The sequence below is a fragment of the Eutrigla gurnardus genome (assembly GCF_963514095.1).
Source record: "Eutrigla gurnardus genome assembly, chromosome: 10".
Taxonomy (NCBI): Eukaryota; Metazoa; Chordata; class Actinopteri; order Perciformes; family Triglidae; genus Eutrigla; species Eutrigla gurnardus.
In genome coordinates this window covers 20,712,756-20,733,515 of record NC_139924.1, presented here as the reverse complement: position 1 = coordinate 20,733,515, position 20,760 = coordinate 20,712,756, and the positions used below count along the sequence as shown (strand labels likewise).

The 20,760-nt window shown below is 42.6% G+C and overlaps 3 protein-coding genes across 4 annotated transcripts; 2 read left to right on the top strand and 1 right to left on the bottom strand.

Annotated features, from left to right (window-relative positions):
- Positions 1-1,022: 1,022 nt before the first annotated feature.
- her8.2 (hairy-related 8.2) lies at positions 1,023-2,981 on the bottom strand. Its single transcript, XM_084020148.1, has 4 exons — positions 2,500-2,981; positions 2,252-2,347; positions 2,077-2,155; positions 1,023-1,750 (listed from the first exon to the last, which is right to left on the bottom strand). Exons 1-4 carry the CDS (start codon positions 2,560-2,562, stop codon positions 1,419-1,421), a joined length of 570 nt encoding a protein of 189 aa, XP_083876274.1. The 5' UTR covers positions 2,563-2,981; the 3' UTR covers positions 1,023-1,418.
- Positions 2,982-5,717: 2,736 nt separating this feature from the next.
- On the top strand, positions 5,718-14,576 carry cab39 (calcium binding protein 39). Of its 2 annotated transcripts, none has more exons than XM_084020136.1 (9): positions 5,718-5,901; positions 8,831-8,986; positions 9,121-9,285; positions 9,631-9,749; positions 10,331-10,499; positions 10,725-10,784; positions 11,806-11,871; positions 12,311-12,454; positions 12,544-14,576. In XM_084020136.1, exons 2-9 carry the CDS (start codon positions 8,873-8,875, stop codon positions 12,730-12,732), a joined length of 1,026 nt encoding a protein of 341 aa, XP_083876262.1. In that variant the 5' UTR covers positions 5,718-5,901; positions 8,831-8,872; the 3' UTR covers positions 12,733-14,576. The 2 variants fall into 2 exon arrangements, with proteins under 2 accessions (XP_083876262.1, XP_083876263.1); XM_084020137.1 differs by lacking the exon at positions 5,718-5,901 and adding an exon at positions 7,297-7,415.
- A 439-nt stretch (positions 14,577-15,015) lies between these two features.
- Positions 15,016-18,986, top strand: LOC311020215 (integral membrane protein 2C-like). The gene is made up of 6 exons (XM_084020144.1): positions 15,016-15,216; positions 16,510-16,653; positions 16,749-16,937; positions 17,236-17,346; positions 17,603-17,753; positions 17,890-18,986. Exons 1-6 carry the CDS (start codon positions 15,124-15,126, stop codon positions 17,979-17,981), a joined length of 780 nt encoding a protein of 259 aa, XP_083876270.1. The 5' UTR covers positions 15,016-15,123; the 3' UTR covers positions 17,982-18,986.
- The last annotated feature ends 1,774 nt before the right edge of the window (positions 18,987-20,760 follow it).

Genomic DNA, 20,760 nt, shown 5'->3' with positions numbered 1-20,760 from the left:
ACAAAACACATGACCAGTTGTGATTTGGTATTAATTTCTTCATAATTAATACATCCGTCTAATTGACCTTGTGGTAGTCATACAGATAGTCTCGTGATCCATTCAGCCTTTAAGATACCGGCCTCTTTAATTTCATTAGCCTCCCCATATGGCTGGAGTTTCATGTGTTGGCCAGGATAATCCATCACCCCACAAGAAACTACCGCTAAAAGTAAAAGTCAGAAAATATGCTTAATGATTTGGGTGCACTAGCCCTTTAATTTAAGCTGCACATTTGTTAATACAAGGATGAAAATCTCCTTTAAACCTGACACATTCTGAAGTTGTTGTAGTAAACGTGTTGACCTCCAGACATTAAACAGCAGCCTCTTTCAGGTAATTACAACACAACAGCTGCGTTCCATTTAGCTGCTTCAGTTTCAGGGTGCTGTTGTACACGCTGGCTCACTGTCATGACTGAATGACACCTGAATAAAACCGAGCCATTGTTATTTGCTTTCCCTCCAAGCCAATAATAGTCTACACAGAGCTACAATATCTGTTGCTGGGCAGGTATGTTAATTAACTGAAAACATCTGTCTGCTGCTACTGGAAACGTGGCGAGACTGAACGGCTCTGTGTTTGCAGGGTTGCAGCCACGAAAAATAATGAACTAGAGGCAAAAGAGCAGCTGCAGAGTTGGGTTGTAATCTGTGGCGGGTGACCATTTCATAGTCAATACATGTGATACAAGGCACTGGAATATTCACATGCAGATATATTGCCCCCTATCAAATAAACATGAAATTACATTTGTTTTAAAATGTAATTAGCAGCTGTCTAATGCTTAAATGGTAAAAATCCAGGCTTTCTAATAAACCCTTACACTTACATTATATGTCAATATTTACATTTGTATGATTTTATTAGTAAATAATCTGAAGCGGTTTCGGTCTCCTATGAAGTTGTTGTGGTCTATCCACACAAAATGTCAAAACCTTACTGACAAGAGCGACCGCACCAACCAGATGGTTCACGAAGATGAATCAGATCTCAGGAGTGTAGAATCATGTTTTATTATTATTAATGTTTGGGTTAATCATACAGCAAAGGAGGAAGATATAAAACTCTATGCAATGCCACGCAAGTGGTCTAAGAAGCAAAGTCATGCCTTATAATATCAAATAAATAAAGCTGGTTAATACAATAAATACACGAAAAGATTAATAAGAGCCTTCTATAATGCAGGCTACAAGGAATCGACTTCTGAAGGGAAGTACTGAGAAAAGGTCTGTATAGTATCATTATAGCACACCTACAATCATAATAACTGGAACAAAACTGAACCATGTTTGTCTTCTGAGCAGCATATCTATAAGATACATAACACAGGTTGGTCTAACGAAAAAATGGAGAACCAAGAGCAGTAATCCACCAGTTCACCAGGGCCTCCACATCTCCAGCATCCCCAGGTGGGAGTGGTGGAGCGCGGGCCTCTCTTGGCATCCAGCCACATCTCTCTGGAGATGCCTCCCAGCGAGGGCGTCTCCTCGGAGGGGTGTGGCGGGCAGAGGGACGTCACGTCTGGGTGAGGGGTGGGGGGAGCGCTCATTGGTGGACCTGGGCAGGGACTTGAGGAGGTGGTTGAGCAGGCGGGAGCCCAGGGTTTTGTCCATCCACTCGCAGGTGAGGAGCATGTTGTGGACTTCGTGCATGCACTGGATGTACCCTGTGCTGTATTTCTGCTGGGCTTCCAGGCCCACCGCGGGGTCTGCAGGAGGGAGAGGGAGGAGGAGTGAAGTTAGAGCACCTCCTAGTGGCAACACTTTATCATTCACAACACGGTTTCACTTCACTTTAAAAACAATAACCATCACTTTACAGCTGAATACATTAAGCCACTGATATTATTTCACGTGCTGATGTCTGCTAGGTATCTTATTAGGGTCATATTTCACTTCGTATTACACATATTTGAACCCAAGAAGTTATATAAATAACTGAGATAACAGCCGATATTGTAGAAATCAATAAAAAAAAAACGATTCTTCCATCACACGACCCAACCCACGTGACTCACAGACAAGTGCACCTTACCGTTGAGTTTGCTGCTCTGGATGTTTTGCAGATGCTTCACTGTCATCTCTAGGATGTCGGCTTTTTCCAACTTAGATTGCTGTTGAGGAGATGAGCCTCGGAGTTAGCTCGATTCAGCCTCGAGTGTCAACTTTGCACGAGGAGATGAGACTTAAGCGAGGGAATGGGTACTCACGTCGAGCCTGAACGCCCCGATCACGGTTTCCTTCAGCTGATCCAAGCAATTGTTTATCCGCTCTCGTCTCTTCCTCTCAATGAGCGGCTTTCTCATCTGTGAGGGTGGGAAAATAACGTCGGTTAGAGAAAGGCGGTCAGGGCAGGCGAGGCACCGCGCTGGAGCGCGCGGGACAGCGCGCGCTTTTGACCGCACGCTGCATGTCCTAAAAGAGACATCGATCTACAGTACATCCATGCGTAAAATACCTTTCTCTCCTCCTTGGCGCTGGGATGTTTCCCCACGTTGTGCGCCATGGATGAAGCAGTCATGTTTGGATTTTTCTCTCCCCTCTCTCTCTCTCTCCCTCTCTCCCTCTCTCTCTCTCTCTCTCTCTCTGGTGTCTGTGCGCTTGTGCCTTCCTCTACTCTGAATCTCAGCGCGTCTCTAGGGCCCTCGGCGCGGCACGGCTCTCTTTTTATCGGGCGCAATTAGCATGTGAATACTCCCAAGTCTTTGGCTGCGGGATTTTCCCACACACGGGGTCCCCATCAGTCAAGACTGACAGGTCACTGGCTCCATTCAAAAACGGAGGGACCCGGCCTAGAAAAAAAACCCACAACATACTCACAAGCGACAGATGTCCAGCCTGAAACCAAACCATGCGCTACTCTCTCCACCTCCCCCTTCTCCACCCAACCCAAAAAACCTGCTTTTTCCTCTTCTGCCAGGGACGAACAAGAGTGTGCAGTTACCGAGCCCATTCTTTCGAGGAGCAACATAACACTACCTGCAAAAAGGCCAAACCTATTCGCCCAAAGCTCACAGGAAGACACAATAGACTGACAAATCACTTGAGAACACCCCGTACAGCCGCTGTTGCCTCTATGGATGCTTAATTTTAGCACCTTAGAATAAAATAATGCATGACTGATTAATGCCGTCACTCTAACTGTACGCACACTGAAGGAATGTTGATTCATTCAATCGATAAACTGATCAATTTCAGTTCTATGTATCAGCCGGAGCACAAACAAACCTCTGCTCTCTTTCAGGACAAAATACATCTCGCCGTGTATTTATCCGGCTTTGATCACTCTCCGTGTTTTCACATGTAAGACATCTGCTCTTAACTGTTTGTGAGCAGATGTCAGAGTGACCAGATGCCCCCCCCCCCCCCCCCCCGCACCTTTAGGCCCCTTAAAGCGCGGGCCCCTGTTTCGGAGCCACGCGACTGCCAGGCGAATGCCGGGTCGTGGGAACCGCAGCCGAACAAAGGCCGCTATTCATTCAAACCTAATCAGCATGAAGAGCGTAATAACCCCCGGAGAGGGTGGACAGATAGGAGCGGGAGGAAGAAGAGGAGGCGGAGGAGGAGGAAAGGGACCCACTATGTTCCTCATAGTGGATTCAAGTCGGGGTTCATTCAACAGGTAGTCTCTGGATCCGATGCGTTCACCCAGCAATACAACCTCCCTGTGGTGTACTTGAAGTATCAAAAGGTGTGTTGGATTGCTACAGAATGTATGATTGTTTTTATTGTTTATGCACCATTTGATTGTCTTTAGCAATGCCTTGAACCCAAAGTGACAATGAGACCCAGAGGAACCCCAGGACCCCCAGGACCCGGACCGGAGGGATGAGGGAAGCAATGCCTTGATACTGACATGGAAGAGCAAGGTAAGGAATCATTGTATTATGCTGCAATTATTATGCTTTATCTAATACGTTTATCTTTGTTTTCTTTCGTGAAGTCAATTCAATAAATCAATGAAAGTGTGTGTGTTTTTTCATTCATAAAGAAGCCAAATGATGAGAAGAAACCACCCATAAATGAAGAAAAGGGAAGCTCCTCACATGCTGTAAGTGTTGTGTTTTCTGTTCTTCTTGTCCTTTCTCTTCAGGTTCATCAGGTCCAGTTCTCTAAAGTTGAAGCACTGTCTGTCTGTCTGTCTGTCTGTCTGTCTGTCTGTCTCCTCACCTGCAGCAAAGCAGCAGAGCATCTCGGCTACAGAGAAGATGCTCTCATCCAGAGAAGTGTCCAAACTTCTGGTTATGAGAGCTGCTGCCGTCTGCACGCCGCTGTCAAACAAGTACGTGAAAGTTATGTGCAAGTCATGTCTAAGGAACTTCTAACCTTTGCCTCGCTTGTTAAAGTTGTTAATGCTATGTCACATCACGTTGCAGCACATCAACTTTTGTCTATTTTTTGTAAATTTTTTTTATTCAGTTGAAAGCAAATAGCTGACAGTGGACTTGGGACAAGTTAGCAGAGAGCATTCTGGGACGTGCCAGCTGGAAGACAACATGGAAGACATCTACAGTGTCTACAGTACATCATCAGACCACAAAAACAGTTCCTCCAATAAAAAGTCAAAGCCTGTCTACGTTTACGATTGGTCTCTTTCTTTAATGTTGTCTGTGAAGAAATGACATAACCTAAAACATTATCGAATTCAAATAGTTTCAGATGCATGATCATGCAATCAGTCTCGGACCACTTTGAGTAACTTACATTCTAAACATCCTCCAGATATCATAAAGCCCTCAGATAACTTAAGATTGCAGGTAAACATCACCACCTTGTGGTCCCTATGTGTTGCTATAAGTCCAACCAGGAGCCTCCGTAAAACCTTTTAAAATACAAACTAAAGTGTTTTGGCGTATTTTTGTCATGTCCACACAGTATGTAACAGTTTGACTTCTAAATTAGAATAATTAAACAGACGAAGTGTCTTTTCACAGAGAGGGTCTGTTGATCATCCTGAATAACAGAGACATTAAATTTGTACTTTTTAAGTGTATGTTCAATACTTTGACAAGCACAGAGAACAAAAACACTTCCACTGTATTGGGTTGATGTATCCAGGCTCAACCACAGCTTCTGCATCTGCAGCCGCGGCATTTACAAAGAAAGTTCTTGCACCATGCATCATCTGCACTCATCGCTCTGCCTGCACACACTGCATTTAGAAAAACATTCCTGCCTACTGTGTTTTTTTTTTTTAATAAGCCAGCTGTAACCCCAGCTCCCGATGAGATACTGATGCATAAAATATGGATGAAAAAGAATATCCCCTTATATATTTGCATTTTGACATGTAGTTCCCCTGCGACCCTGAATAGCATGCAGTTACAGATAATGGATGGATGGATGAAGATGTACTGAATATATACTGTTATTTTTGCATTGAAGTTTTAATGCAAACAGTTAAAGTAAAGAATACTCCACACAGAAGTGACTGAGTGATCCAGATCTCATATAGACTAATGGATTAGTATCAGTTTACTGAAACATTACTGTGTAAGTAACATTAGTTACTTTAGTGTAGTTAGTTGATCTGGAGCTTCCGCGGGGTGAGCGCGCCCCCGTGCGGCCACCTGCCCTCCTCGCGGAACGCCACCTACCACTGTTGCAGTGACACGAGACGGCCACAGAAGGCGGCAGACGCTGCTGCAGTGACAACCTCCCAGTTGCTAGCGTTGCCAGTCGAGCTCAGAGAAAGAACTGGGGGAACAACAGGGGCTGCACAATTAGCTACAGCAAGTTATAAACAAGGGGAGGCGGCGAACACGGGAAAAACAAAGCAGGTTTTGTTGGAAGGAACACCTGAGTTGCCTTTTGCTTTCTTGACAAATTGGAGGAAACCAGAGAAAACGGCGTTTACAAGGTAACATTGGCGCCATTATGTTACGTTTTTTATGCTGGTATGAATTAACGTTACCATTTGTGAGCACTGTGGTGTAATGCTACTTCAGCTAACAACGGCTGCCTTTAAATGTAGCTCGTTAGCGAAATCTGCTAAGGTAAGTTAGCTTTCTCGGACAGCTCTCGAGCATCAACGCCGAGGCTAACCCGCTGTTGATGATGTGCTAAAGCCTGGCATGGGCTCCGTAGCGCTCGCGCGAGGATCGACTGCCAGGCCTGGCTAACGCTATGCTAGGAGGGCTAGCTAACCGAAGTCACCAATATTAACGCCACGTTACAAATCCGACTACGTTAGCTGCACTCGCCCCCTACAGCCTGAGCTATTTACAACAAAGCTAGCATTAAACTAAAGCTAATAGGAGAGGTTTGTGAGCGTTAGGCCTGCCGAGGCCTTCTGTGTGTCGACACACACACATACGCACACACATACACACACTTCCACCTGCAAAGCCAGCAGAGTAGTACTGTTGTTTGGTAGACAGTGATTGAAATATTACAGGCGAACGGATTTAAAATGTAAGTAGTCAAATAGAGTGTGCAGGTAACAGAATGGCATGTTTCACTGCGGCTCTGCACTGAAGTTGTCTTCGCATTTAAGCTCGCCACAGAATTATTCGACGAGCAAGTATCCATTTTGTCAGTATTGCGCAAAGTTGGCAGTCTTTTATTGCACCATCGCAAAACCAGGCATGGATAACAGAGATGGGCGGTGCTCACGGGTTGTGTTGACCAGCTTACTGTTTCGACTTTGTTATGTTATATACATGTCCTGACACGAGGTACGTGTAGCAGAAACATCTGTGGTGACGTCTGTGATAGCGTGTAAATAAACTGGATGACTGGATTGGCATCAGCGAGCTGCTCTCGATGGCTGCTAGTTTACCGTCAGATGTTAGCAGAGCATCTGACGTCTCAGCTGTCCTCTCACACACTTTGTTTGTTTTGGAGGGTACGGCTTGCACCTTCTTTCTGACGTGTAGGCCATGTTTGTGGAAAAGGCACCTCAGCACCTCTGACATTAGTCCAGCGCACGATACCTGATTAGTAACGGATTCATTGTTGGTTAGCGGCGACCAGCTGATTCGGGACCTGCCATATGCTTCATTCCTGTATGCGTCACTGACACTGAAGCGGGTCAGGAGGAGAGAAGCCTGCTGGCCACGTTAACGAGCATAAGTCTGCGCGACAGACGGATTTGGCCACCTGGCCAAGTCCAGTTGTCCAGATTAATAAAGATGTAAGCAAGTCGCCAGTCAACACGAGAATACGTTTTGTTATATATTTTCAACGCTGTCACGCGTGACGCATCATATACGCATGCTGGGCTGCGCCTCCCACTTTGGTGCTGCTCGGTTTATATTCCTGGCCCCCGCGTCGTTTCTAAATGTGGACTCCCTGTCGAGGCATTAGAGGACTCGTGTCACTACTCCAGTCCAGGGTTTGTGTGTTCAGACTTTAGAGGATCCGGGACAACAGGTTGGTGACCGACTGATAGATTAGTACCTCTAAAGTGACCACATTGCTAGTGTTGATGTTTTTGATTAAACCTCAGTGTTAAACTGGAAAACACACATCTCAAAAAGTTGTTTAATAATTGATTAAATGAGCATGACACTGGGATGAAGTTTTGTGTCTGTCTTGGTGTAGGTTGTGTTAGTCATCCCTGCATTACCCCACGTATGAACAAAAAAAAAACAAAACAGCCAAAGCTTTCTCTGCTTTCTTCTTGTCTGTTTAGAAAACTTCAGCTTTTGCCCCATAGTTTACATCAGGTGGTTGGGTGGGTCAGGATGAGTTGTGTAGATAAGGGGCCTTGTAACCTAGTTAAATAAGAGCCGCAGTGAGATATGGGCTTTGTAGCACTGTTCAGTTTTATCTTGGGTTAGAAGTTTTGGTATAGAGAGGAGGCTTATTGGCTGTGTTTACATACCCTAAAATAGTGACCGGAGTGTGCTTTGTATGTTTTTGTGTTTGTGCAAGTAGACGACCTATGTCATAATCAACATTGCTTGGTTAATCATTTGCTGACAGTGACCAGAAGATTCACAACATTGTGCTATTGCTCAATGAAGCGTTGAAGGTCAGATCTAGGGAGAACTTTCACAGGTTATTCTTATCATCTTTCCTCGCGTGCGTTTTGTACATTGGCTGTGTACGTTTCTGTGTATATGTATCGATTTAATTTCCGTTTGTGTAGAAAAGAAAGGTAAAACCTTTGCCACAGTATCGCGAAAGGGATCATGCAACACTCACACTAAAGTATAAACAACTAAATTAACTATTTGTCTTGCCCATGAGCAATGAGTGATAGGTAGAGAGTCATGAGTGGTAATATATGAGAGTTCAGTCTCAGTACTTGTCATCCTAACATATAACAGTGGTTATTTTCTTTAACACATACAATGTTACAATATATTATTTCCTATTCTTCTTCAAAAAATAACACATCCTGGAACCTGATATATCACCTAAGCGTAATACATACGGTTGATCTATACTTCACACACAAGGTTTTTGTAGAGGTGAAGCTCGACACTGTATTGGTATTTGTTGCATCTACTGTTATCATTCTTACGATCTGTTTTCGTCAGCCTCTGTCAGGACTTGCATGGTATCATTGCTATGTTTTTGTCTGACTCATTTGCAAGTCACCGGCTATATATTTGTAATCACTTTCTCCACATTCTTCACCAGCTGTTTCTGTATGGTTCTATGACTTTCTATAAGCTTGAGCATGTTGTGGGGCTTCTGTTTATTTATATTTACATTTTATACAGTACAACAACATCAATGTCTGCCCTTTTGGTGTTTTTTAATTTTTTTACATGCTCTCAGTTCTCATCTCAGCAGTGTCGAAAGGCTCTGATCCAGTTTTACATTTAATTCCTCAGGTGGACAGTCCACTGCCTGGTTGCCCGTGGTAACTTTCCACCATGCCTTTTCCCTTTGGCAAGTCCCACAAGTCGCCGGCGGACATCGTCAAGAACCTTAAGGACAGCATGACAGTGCTTGAGAAGCATGACATTTCTGACAAAAAAGCTGAGAAGGTAGGGTGAATCTCGCACAAATTTTAACTGAAGGGATTCGTCACCTCATCAATCCTTTGGGGAGGGGGTTGAAAATTAGTCTGAAATAGCGTTCTAGTCCTTGAAATGCTGTAACATGTATGTGTATATTTCAGGCCACAGAGGAGGTGTCAAAAAGCCTGGTTGCCATGAAGGAGATCCTGTATGGGACGAATGAGAAAGAGCCCCAAACGGAAGCAGTAGCTCAGCTTGCCCAGGAGCTCTACAACAGTGGCTTGCTTAGTACCCTAATAGCAGACCTGCAGCTTATCGACTTTGAGGTGAGACTTGGTGGCTTTTGTAGGAGACGTATGCAGCCATACTGTCATCCTCTCTGCTCATACAAAAGAAGACAATGAAATATCACAACAGTGATTCAACATTTTAGTTTGAATGAGTATGGTGGCTGTTTGGGTAATTATTTGTCAATATCCTTGTCATCCGAGGCCATCTATATGCTGAAACACCACAATGAAAAGCAATTTTCATCTATTTTCTTGTCATTGCATCTTGGCTTTCCACAATCCTCTGCTTCCTGTTTTCATTGTCAGTTTGGAAGTGTGTTGCACATTTTTGTGCATTGTATTCTCTATTATATTAAAGTGTGCTTTATCTGTTGCCACCAGGGTAAGAAAGATGTGGCTCAGATCTTCAACAACATCCTGAGGCGTCAGATTGGCACTCGGACACCCACGGTGGAGTACCTCTGCACCCAGCAGAATATCCTCTTCATGTTGCTTAAAGGGTAAAAAGGCACAGACACAGAGAGCAATCATGCGCCACTTGATCTTTTTTGACTGATTCTTTATTCATGAATATTGTTGAAACAATACATGTTAACACGGTATTGGAAATACCTAGCTAGTTCCAAAGTTACTTACTTAACTTAAGGGAAATAAGAGCACCTGTTTGTCCATCCGTCTGTGTGTACGTATGTCCCGTTCTGACCAAATCTGAGAAACGCCTGGAGGGAATTTGACACACAAAAACACTTGGACTCGAGGATAAAATGATAAGAATTTGGCGGTCAAATGTCAATGTGACCTCAGTAGAAGGAATGTCTAATTGGATAAAATTATGAAATACAGATGGGTACCATGACATTGATTGTAATGAAAATAAGGAATGCTTCTCCTTCCTTATACTACACAGGTCATGTGTGACCACAGGAACATATTTACAAAGTAATAAGTAATACAGTTGGTCATGTGTAATACTTTTTCATGATTATGGCAGGACATTTGGCACCACACTATCAACAAATAGCATGTGTAGTATGTTTCTATATGTTGATAAGTCCTTGTGACTTGTTGCTGTTTTGTGCAGGTATGAGTCTCCAGAGATTGCCCTAAACTGCGGTATCATGTTGAGGGAGTGCATCAGACACGAACCCCTGGCCAAAATCACACTGTGGTCGGAGCAGTTCTATGACTTCTTCAGATATGTGGAGATGTCAACGTTTGACATTGCCTCAGACGCATTCGCCACTTTTAAAGTAAGTTGGCTCACTTGTACAGCTGTTTTGTCAATTTCGTTGAGTAATACCCAGAAACATTCACAACCGGTAGGTTGCTGATACAAGTAACACTGTAAACGCCAAACATTTTTTCTGTCTAATTTAGGGTTGAGGGGTTTACAATTTTGTTGATTTGAGACACATGTCTGCCAGGCTAAATAATAACCACTAAGTTTTAATTTATTTTTCATTGTCTCTCTTCAGGACCTCCTCACAAGACACAAGCTACTTAGTGCAGAGTTTCTGGAGCAGCATTATGACAGAGTAAGTCCGCACTCAACTGAAACCTAGTATTTAAAAGGCACTGGATTCATCCAAAGTAAGATAGAAAGGCTTAAAGTGGTATGTACGTAGAGTGTGGCCATGACATTATAGAGGGAATAATGATGCATCTCCGCTGTTTGGCAGCTGAACGAGTGGTTAACAATTCAGATCCTAAGGGTATACAATACAATTATTACAAGATTTTATTTTATTTTTAAATATTCATCAGCAGAGTAAATCTCAACAAATCAATGGAGCAAAGATGAATTCATCAATCATTCATTCCTGTATATGTGCTGCTTTCTTTCTGCAATATGTACCAGGTGCTTAAAGCTTTAAGGCCAAAGCTTTTACATTACAAATCCTAGTTGGAATACTAGATTTTTGGACCTTATTAAGTGAACATGACTCTTGTCATAACTTCTTTACACAGAAACCAATATTTTACCCCTTCTACCTGTTCTGTCCATTCTTAGACTTACAGATTTATATCTTGCATTTACATTTGAGTTGTAATCTTCGAATTGGGCTTAGGCCATGTACAGAATCCTATATATTAAGTATTAGTACCAAGTATTTGGTCATTTCAGCCTGTTCTAAAATTGCTAATTTACAGATTTACATGTAACATAATATTTTACATTTAGGCCATGCGCTGTATTAAGCATGATCTATGCTCGATGCTTCCGGATGCAAGTGTCCGTATGGCCGTAGTGACATAACACCATAATGTTTATGTAACATGTCGGCACTATAATACTGCCACCACAATGGGTATGGGTGTTTGGCATGCTTGCAGTCTCTTTCCTCAACAACAGCAAACTAGCCTTTTGGGACATAATTTGCAGGCTGTGAAGACAAAATAGCTGCCGTTCTGCGAGAGCAAATCTTTTACTGTTCCTTCATTGTGTGTTTTTTCCATACAAGACACAGAAACAATTGTGAAAGCCACTACTTAACACATTTACCACTTCTATTTTTTCTGTCTTTTCTCTCTCTCACTACCTCTTCCTTCATTTAGTTCTTTAGTGAATATGAGAAGTTACTCCACTCAGAAAACTACGTGACTAAAAGGCAGTCCCTGAAGGTAAGGACCCTGGGTTGTGCCAGTAAACAGGTCTTATTCAGTGGTGTAAGACAGCTATTTAAAGATGGGGTCTGGTTAGAGTGTTTGGTTTCTCAAAACGATTCCACCGCCATCACCTTGTCGTGACTGCCATCTAGTGGTTGGAGCATGTTTGACTGCCCCTTTTTTAAGATGCATGTAGTTCTGTAGTCAAAATGTAAATAAATTGGTCAGCATCTTCTATCTGTCTTAAGTCTTTAATTAAGTTTATATTGTTTAATGTCTAATACCATTAAAGGTTTGTACATGAGGGAGTCTTAACTTACCAGTGTTTTAAATTATAATACCGTTTGACATTTAGGAACTAAAGGAAGTTATAGACTCTATTTGGTGGATATATTACACTTAAAATAAAAACAAATGAATATTGACTTCTATTTCTTGTTCTGAAATGATATAGTTACTGGGGGAGTTGCTTCTTGACCGGCACAATTTCACCATAATGACGAAATACATCAGCAAACCAGAGAATCTCAAATTAATGATGAACCTGCTACGGGACAAGAGCCGCAACATCCAGTTTGAGGCTTTCCATGTTTTTAAGGTAAAAGTTAATGCACATTTTTGAACTAACAAAACAATATTTAGTCTCTGCACATATTAACATTCCTGCCCCTCTTCTTAAACATCCAGGTGTTTGTGGCCAACCCCAACAAGACGCAGCCCATCCTGGACATCCTGCTGAAGAACCAAACCAAACTCATCGAGTTTCTCAGCAAGTTCCAGAACGACAGGACGGAGGATGAACAGTTCAATGATGAAAAGACTTACCTGGTCAAACAGATCAGGGACCTCAAGAGGCCTGTCCCCCAGGAGGCCTGAGGAAAGGTGCAGAGGTGGGGGGAGGAGCCACCAGGACCATGTCTGGACAATATCCAGGAAGCGTCTGCTTAATGGACCCATCAGCAGCTGCTGTTCTGAACAAAAATTGAGGAAACATGAAAAACCAACATACCCACATCACCTCAATAGGAATTCGCCAGCTCCTATGCTCCTCAGTGAACATTTGATTACTTTTTTTTTCTCCTTCTTTTTTTTCAGTCATTTTCCTTCGAAAGAAATACGAGAAAATAATAGATGCTGCTGCTTTCTTGCACATTGAGATATGTTAGGTATATTATAATGACACAACAGTCCATCAGACATAGTGACAGAAAATGACCATGCATTCAATGTAAGACAGCCTTTCCTGACAGGCGCCCACGCACCAAGGGACAAAAGTCGACACAGGTTTACACGCATATATTACATTAAAACATAAAAAAAAACATGCATATACACAAACTGCAAAAATGTCAGCTAAAACCGTGTGATGGAAATGGTACGAGCAAGTTGAACATTGGTGTGTTGGTTGCATGCCTTGAAATGTGACAGATCCATGGCTGTAGCCAGCGGTGGCTCTGTGATGGCCGGCACAGTCTGGTTCCCATGTCCAGTGCCACAGACTCAGAATTGCATGTGTATCACAGCAACTGCGACAGTTCGTATCTGCGCCTACATCCAATAAAGCAACAGTGGTTCATTTAAGCGATTCGAGGGCGAAAAAGCTCTCAAATGCCATCACATGCAACCATTGACCTCCTGTGTGCTTTGTTATGACGCAGCACTTCGAAGCACACAAGGGAAGGAGGGAAGGATGTACGGTATGAATTTGGTAAAACCCGAGAGTTGGGTCTCTTTTTCGTTTTCTGGGACAGGGTGAACATGTACATATGCCTTTTTTTTTGCTTTGTAGATTTTTGTTTAACCTTGACATGAATATATATTATATATATATTACCTTAAACATCACGTTTTTGGTTAATTGTATTCAAATTACTCTAAACCATACGGGGGGAAAAAACAAACCGGTAAAGTGATGTTGTTTTTGCATTTCATTTTACTGCTGAAATGGTTGCAGTTGGGTTTCTTTCTACATAACTTAAAGGGCCAGCTCACATTTAGCTAACCTATAGGATATTAACAATTTGTACAGCGGAGGAATGTCATGGTATTAGCTCTGGTTCTATTAATCCTCTTTATTTTCATCTACACCTTGAGTGTCTCCTCTCAGACTGATGAAAATGTGCAGGAGGGGATTTGGAGAGCGTTAACTGAAACATTGAAGCCTGTGTGTTTGTGCACTTTGTGAGATGCTGAGTGATCAACATCCCCTAACTGGAGTCGAGGATGGGGGCGGGGGGGGGGGGGGGACTTTTCTTCCTCCTTCATTAACTTGTTTTTTCTCCTCATCCTCACCACTTTGCTAGCGCCCTGGGAGTGCTGTGTGGCCCCACAGTGAGTGTGTATCAGGGGGGGGAACTCATCAGGACATTGGCAACACGGCACACCATTAGTACCCCCCTTCATATTTGAGCTTCTCTCTTTAGAGGCTTTATAATTCCAGTACAATTGTGACTGTAAAGCATTGTGGGTAGCGGAGTACTTTGAGGGTGTTGGGTTGTCCTCGTGGTACCGAGCAAACAACCGATGAAACCACAGCTTTGTTGATTCACAGTGAAAGACCCATGTGCTGAGGCATGTATACATTAAAAATTAGAAACCATCTCAGTGCCGACAACCGTGCCGCTCGGATAGCTTCCATATGCATTAAACATGCATGGTTCTCCACTGGCTGTGCATGATGCTGTACTAAAGATGTTGTACTGGAATTGACCCCCCCTCCCCCCAAAAAAGTATTTAACACCATTGAAATGTCAAATTGAACTCTTACGGCTGTGTGTTGACTTTGACTCCAGTTTCAGCATAGAGCGCGTGAGTGCTTTCAGAAGTGTCAAAGGCCTGGGCCCTACAATCAAAAATAATAAAAAACAAAAACATTTGGAATAAAATAATGCTGTGGATAATTTCTTCCAGTGTGCATGAACTAACAAAACAGCTGTGAAATGTGTGTTAACATTGGGGTGTGTACATACGCCTGTTATATTGAAGCATTTAATCATTTATTTATTTAATATTATTTATTTGGAAGATTTAATTGGAAAATCGTGCGCAAAGGGAATTAAACTGCGAGAGATGATACATTATAGTAGAGTAAATGGAGTTAGTCATGTCACAGCACTAGTCCTTTAAAAGACATTAAAAAAAAAACAGCACACTTCCGGTAGATAAAGCGCAAACAGACAGAGGAGCAGCCCGGCGGTGAGAAGAGGGGCTGTGTTGTTGCAGAGAGGCGGTTGACAGACGAAGAAGACGGCGAAGTGACACCGAGCCATGGTGCAGATCAGTTTCCAGGCTGTCGCGGGACAGAAGGCGGACGAGGACATCGATGGCGATAAGACCGAAATCCTCATTCCTCATCCGATGGTGAGTGACGCTCGAGGCATGTCTCTCCTTTTTTTTTTTACGGCGCTTTTCATTCGCTCTGCGCCAGCACCGCTCATCACCAGCCTCGGTGCAAACGCACAGAACCACAAGCCAAAAAAAAAAGCACTTTTAAAAATGTCATGGATGTGTATTATGTTTTGCTTTATAACTGGCATTTCTTCCCTCCAATGCAGAGTTGAATAAACCCCGGCTTTTAAAAAAAAGAAGGGGCAGAAATGCAAAAACGCAAGATGGCAGATGAGGGTTGCTGTAGCTTGCAGGGCATGCAACATTGTTTTTCACATCTCCAGCTGAGGCAGAGCATTAGAATCCTCTTTTTTTATTTATTTATTCAGTCTTTGGCCATAGCAGCATCCCAGCATTGCCTCAACCCTCATACATGACAAAGCCTAGAAGATGCTGGGAATATACTTAATGGAATATAGATGGCACATGAAGCATGCATATGAAGTGACTGTTATTTGTGCACCGAGCTGGAGTGGCTGTGTGACTTTGAAACGTCTTCACCCAAATGCACTGAGCAGGAGAAGGACAGGCCTGGTGGTGTGTGTCACGCTCTCAGCTGGTGTGACAAAAAGCCTCCATCTCTTTCAGCGGGGTGGAAGAACACGGAGAACCCGATTCATCGCAGAACTCTGTGTCCGTGCTTGCGTGGCTGTCGCTTTGTCCTTGTGCACCCTCTGTTTCCAAATGCCTTCACGAAAAAACCAGTGGACTGGACTGAAATCAGTATTCTAACGAGAACCCCACGTTCTGCAGATACTGTCAGACAATAACCCTTTGTAGCTGTCTGTGTGGTTTCCTGTTTTACTTCCTCAGAACAGAGCATGTGCAATCACTTTTCTCTCGAAATATCTCACAACAGACGTCCTCCCCCCCCCTTACAGCTCCACAGACTAAGAATAGCAACCATTGTTGTTGCTTCAGAAAGCTGCTTCTTCAGAAGATGATTTAACCTGCCACACGCGCTCAGCAGTGCAGCACTTCTCTGTTAGTCATTATTGTTGTAAATGGCAGCGCGCCGCGAGTGAGTCCACTATCGGTGTGGAAGTGCCACCCTGCCAACAGACGGGCTGTGAGACTGGAGGCGTGTGTGAAGATCACTCGCCGTCTCTGAGTCAACGTTTTCACTACCGGGCGTTCACTAATCTGGGTCATGTTCAACTGTTCATCGTGGTGAAGATGAGTAAGCCGGAAGTTGGATTGAAGCTGCCTGGAAAATGCTTTCCATTCGACACATTAATACCAGTGTTGCATGTGTGTGATTTCCAGGATGAGGATGAACTGGACCTGCCGCTGCGGCCCAGGAAGTCTCGCCTCAACGGCCTGTGCTGCCTGACCTTTGGCCTGGTTGTGTTCATGGCCGGTCTCGTCCTTGCCTCCATTTATGTCTACAATTTCTACTCTCTACCTCACGTAAGAGCTGATTGTACTCTCCTGTGTGTCAAAACAGCACGGTTCCAGCTGGTGTGTCGATCCAGATGCTGACTTGTTTCGATCAATCTGTTTAGATCAGAGACGATCAGGAGGAGTTTCTGATCGAATGCAGCATGTTGGTGGACGACGAGGTGATGCGTGGGCGTCAGGAGCTGGAGGAAAAAGTCGCCATCTACTTGGCCGACAACTACGAGAAGATCAGCGTGCCCGTGCCTCACTTTGGAGGCAGCGACCCCGCCGATATAATCCATGACTTCCACAGAGTGAGGACAAACGCACACGCGACACAATACAACCTGAATAGAGAACACGCAACGTTTAAAGTTTTAATTTTAAATACACTGTTTTTAAACTATTGGTGGTGCTGGATGGAAAAACAAAGGATGCCTAAAGTCGTGAGGATTCCTCTGGGGACCACGAATGTTCATCCAAAGTGTTTTACAGGCACTGCTTACATGGGTCACATAAAACACATAAACAACATTAGCAACAACAACAACAACAAAAAGGCTCAGCACTTGTCTTTAGGGTTTGTCTTTGATAAGCTGCTTCATTTTCCAGGGACTGACCGCCTACCATGACATCGCTCTGGACAAGTGCTACGTCATCGAGCTCAACACCACCATCGTGATGCCTCCGCGGAACCTTTGGGAGCTCCTCATCAACGTGAAGGTAACACAACTAGCTAGACCAGAGATTCTAGAATCACCAATGACCCCCTTGTGTTTGTCCACTGGAACTTGGAAGTCGCCAGAAACCCAGGTAGAAAACGTACATGCGCGAGAAAACGCATCATGAGCATAAAAAGCTTCACAAAGCGTGACAACCGATACACAAATTCCGCTCATATGTCAACAAGGGTAAGCACTGTGGAGTTATTGTATCAACATCTGCGTCAGACTTGTTATAGCGCCTCTGTCACTTGCAGAAGGGAACATACTTGCCTCAGACCTACATCATCCACGAAGAGATGGTGGTGACCGACAAAGTACACAACATGCGTCAGCTGGGACCCTTCATCTACCGCCTGTGCAACGGGAGGGACACGTACCGCCTGAACCGCCGCGTCACCCGCAGACGTAAGTAGGGCTTAATGGAGGCCCGTCGCTCGCTCGCATGATGGATGGCTGTCAGCTCTGTGTTTTTTTTATTTGAGTAGATGGAAGGGACTTTGTTGTTTCCGGGGCTGTGTCTAATCCTCCGTTCCCCTCTCAGGCATCAACAAGCGGGAGGCGATGGACTGCCACCACATCCGTCACTTCGAGAACACGTTTGTGGTGGAGACTGTTATCTGCGACGAAGCGTAGAAACGCCCGTGTCAACCCGTCCCCAACCACCCGAAAGGCACATCTGCAGTCACCGCCCCAGCCGCTGTAGCATCCTCCCGTGGATGATCATGTCTGAGTTGGACTTGTAATTTTGGTTCGATTTTTTTTAAAACATCAAATTTGATTTCACAACATGCCTAGTTTTTTTTTCCCCCCCTTTATTCTGATAGGTAATATTTACCCTGAAGTGTGATGCAATACTCAACTGTTGGTTCTATCACATGCTTTTCCTCGTAGCAAAGTCCTTCAGCCGATAATGAATTCTAATTCCGAGACCTCTCCTCTTCCTCCAGGGGTTTGTGTGATGGTTACTGTCGTTGGGGGAGATGACTGTCTCTATGTGTCGTCAAGCAGACGGTACTTTATTATTTTTCTCCTGTCCGGGAGGTGTCTAACACAATCATCTGTTCAAAGCATGTCGCCTTGCTTCTCTGAGCAAACATTACCCACGGATTTCAATCATTTCTCTGTGATGTAAACATGTAACTGCTGATGACTAGTTGCTTGCTTGCATCTCTTGCCTGCCAGTTGCTTCATTGCTCCCCTTTCTGCTTTTCACTTCTTTAGAAGTTTGAGAAAGGTTGCATCGGCCATTCTTCTCTTTTTTTAAAAAAGTATTTCATCATTATTGAAACAGGGTGCCCGTCTCTAGTTTGGATGCTCTCATTGGTCGTTAGCTTTTTGCTTTTTTGCTTTTTTTTTTTTTCATGCACTTCATTGATGCCTTTGTGATGATTTTTCAAATAATGTATTTGTTTTCCTTGCACGTATTTATCTATAAGAGAAAAACAGCACTGTTAGTATGTTTTGTAAAACAACGATTAAAGCCTTAGTCCAGAGTCAGAGACTGGATTAAAGTCCATCATTTGGAAAGGGAGCATTATATGATATATTAGTCAAACAAAACCAACTATGATCTGTATATTTTGTCTGCCGATGAAATCATGAAATCTGTCTGTGAATAAAGTAGTGACAATAACTAGATATCTGTTGAGGCTTTATTCATTTTTGGCAAAAAAAATATGACCCGGCAACATTACTGTGCTGCAGCCAGGATGTTTTAAACCCCACATACCTTAATGCATAGCTTGTTTTCACATTAATATTTCCAGCACCTGTGTCCTTCTTCTATTAAATTATTTGCTCATTCTGATGTCGATGACAGCATTTGTTGTTGTGCTGTGAACTGCTTTTCCTACAGTATTGCATCAAGTCCCTGATTTGTGTTTTCTAATGTCATCATCCTTATCTTGCTCTTGCATCACAACCATGCTGCACAACAGAAGTTAGGATGTTCCATGTGCTTTTAGCCAGATGAGAAAAATGCACATGATGTTCCATCGGTGGCTTCATTTGACCGGCTAGTGTGTAATATTAGGTTAGTGTCAGAGATGATATCCAGTACAGACTACTTTGCCAATCCTAAATGGCTAATTGCATTTGCAATGATTAATTTGGGATAATTTCAGATCTGCACGTGAGGTAATCTAGAGCCTTGCAGTCTGCTGTAGGCTTAAACTGATGCCCTTCCATCTGGCGAGGGGCAGGCTCTGTGACTGAGATGCATCATACTATAGTGTGTCAGAAATATCACAGTATAGTATGCAATAAAATTGCCATTGTATAGAAAGCCATAAAATAATCATGTATTGTATGCAATAAAAAAATTAATTAACAGTATTATAAAAAATATCATAGTAGTATGTCATAAAAAGTAATACAAATGGAATAAAAAAGTATTGTTGGTCATAAAATAGTATGCCATTAAAATGTAATAAAAATATTGTATAGTGTGCCATAAAAGAGTCATAAAAATGTCATGATATAGTATTTTATAATGTCATAGAAAAAGCATATTAAAGTATGCCAGAAATAAAGTAATAAAATATCAAGTTATAGTATTAAATAAACATGGCATGCTACAGTATGACATAAAAAAAGTAGTATGCCACAAAAAATGTCATTAAAAAGTCATAGGCTAATTGCCATAGCAATGTCATTAAAATGTCATGCCACATTTTATGAATTTTGTCGACTGACTTTTTTTTGGTGAAATTTCGAAATTCTATACCATGACTTATTTATTACTTTTTCAACATGCTATACCTTTACTTTTTTTTATTACTTTTTTCAACATTCTATGACTTCATTAATTACTTTTTCAACATGCTATAATATGACTGTTTTCGACTTGCTATACAATAATTTTTAATTACTTATTTTTACATGGTATAATTACTTTTTTTACCACTTTTTTCAACATGCTATAATATGACACTTTTAATGACATTTTTATTCCTTTTTTTGACATGCTATACCATGACGTTTTTGGACATGCTCTACTACCGGTATATCTTTTTACAATGGGTAAACTGTTTTACAACATTCTATGAATTTTGTTGACTGTTTTTGTAAGATTTTGACATTTTTGGTTATACTATGACTTTTTTTTTCAAAAACTGAATCACCAGAAGTTATTTATTTCATAATAAATATTCAACTTCAGCTTTAGGAAGTTAGCTTCTCAACCTTTACCATAGAGTGAGTGCCAATTCAACCGATTATAAGAGCACATTTAAAAAAAAAAAAAAAAAGTACCCTTATTTGACTTCTTTTTGTTGCATAAAGTTACAGAATTAAAGTGCTCTATCCAATCCCCTCCTGTTGTTGTATCAGGGCATTAATCAGTCCATTCTACGGTACTGATTTACCTGCATCTTCAACATGTTATCCGTCATTAACGGAGCCTCAAACATGC

Excerpts from the sequence above, each read along its gene's own strand:
- her8.2 (XM_084020148.1), bottom strand. The coding sequence starts at position 2,562 with ATGACTGCTTCATCCATGGCGCACAACGTGGGGAAACATCCCAGCGCC. Across the intron at positions 2,348-2,499 it reads GCGCCAAGGAGGAGAGAAAG|ATGAGAAAGCCGCTCATTGA; the intron begins GTATTTTACGCA and ends CCACCCTCACAG. Across the intron at positions 2,156-2,251 it reads TCGGGGCGTTCAGGCTCGAC|CAATCTAAGTTGGAAAAAGC; the intron begins GTGAGTACCCAT and ends TCTCCTCAACAG.
- cab39 (XM_084020136.1), top strand. The coding sequence starts at position 8,873 with ATGCCTTTTCCCTTTGGCAAGTCCCACAAGTCGCCGGCGGACATCGTC. Across the intron at positions 9,286-9,630 it reads TGCAGCTTATCGACTTTGAG|GGTAAGAAAGATGTGGCTCA; the intron begins GTGAGACTTGGT and ends TGTTGCCACCAG. Across the intron at positions 11,872-12,310 it reads CTAAAAGGCAGTCCCTGAAG|TTACTGGGGGAGTTGCTTCT; the intron begins GTAAGGACCCTG and ends GAAATGATATAG.
- LOC311020215 (XM_084020144.1), top strand. The coding sequence starts at position 15,124 with ATGGTGCAGATCAGTTTCCAGGCTGTCGCGGGACAGAAGGCGGACGAG. Across the intron at positions 16,938-17,235 it reads TAATCCATGACTTCCACAGA|GGACTGACCGCCTACCATGA; the intron begins GTGAGGACAAAC and ends TTCATTTTCCAG. Across the intron at positions 17,754-17,889 it reads CCGCCGCGTCACCCGCAGAC|GCATCAACAAGCGGGAGGCG; the intron begins GTAAGTAGGGCT and ends TTCCCCTCTCAG.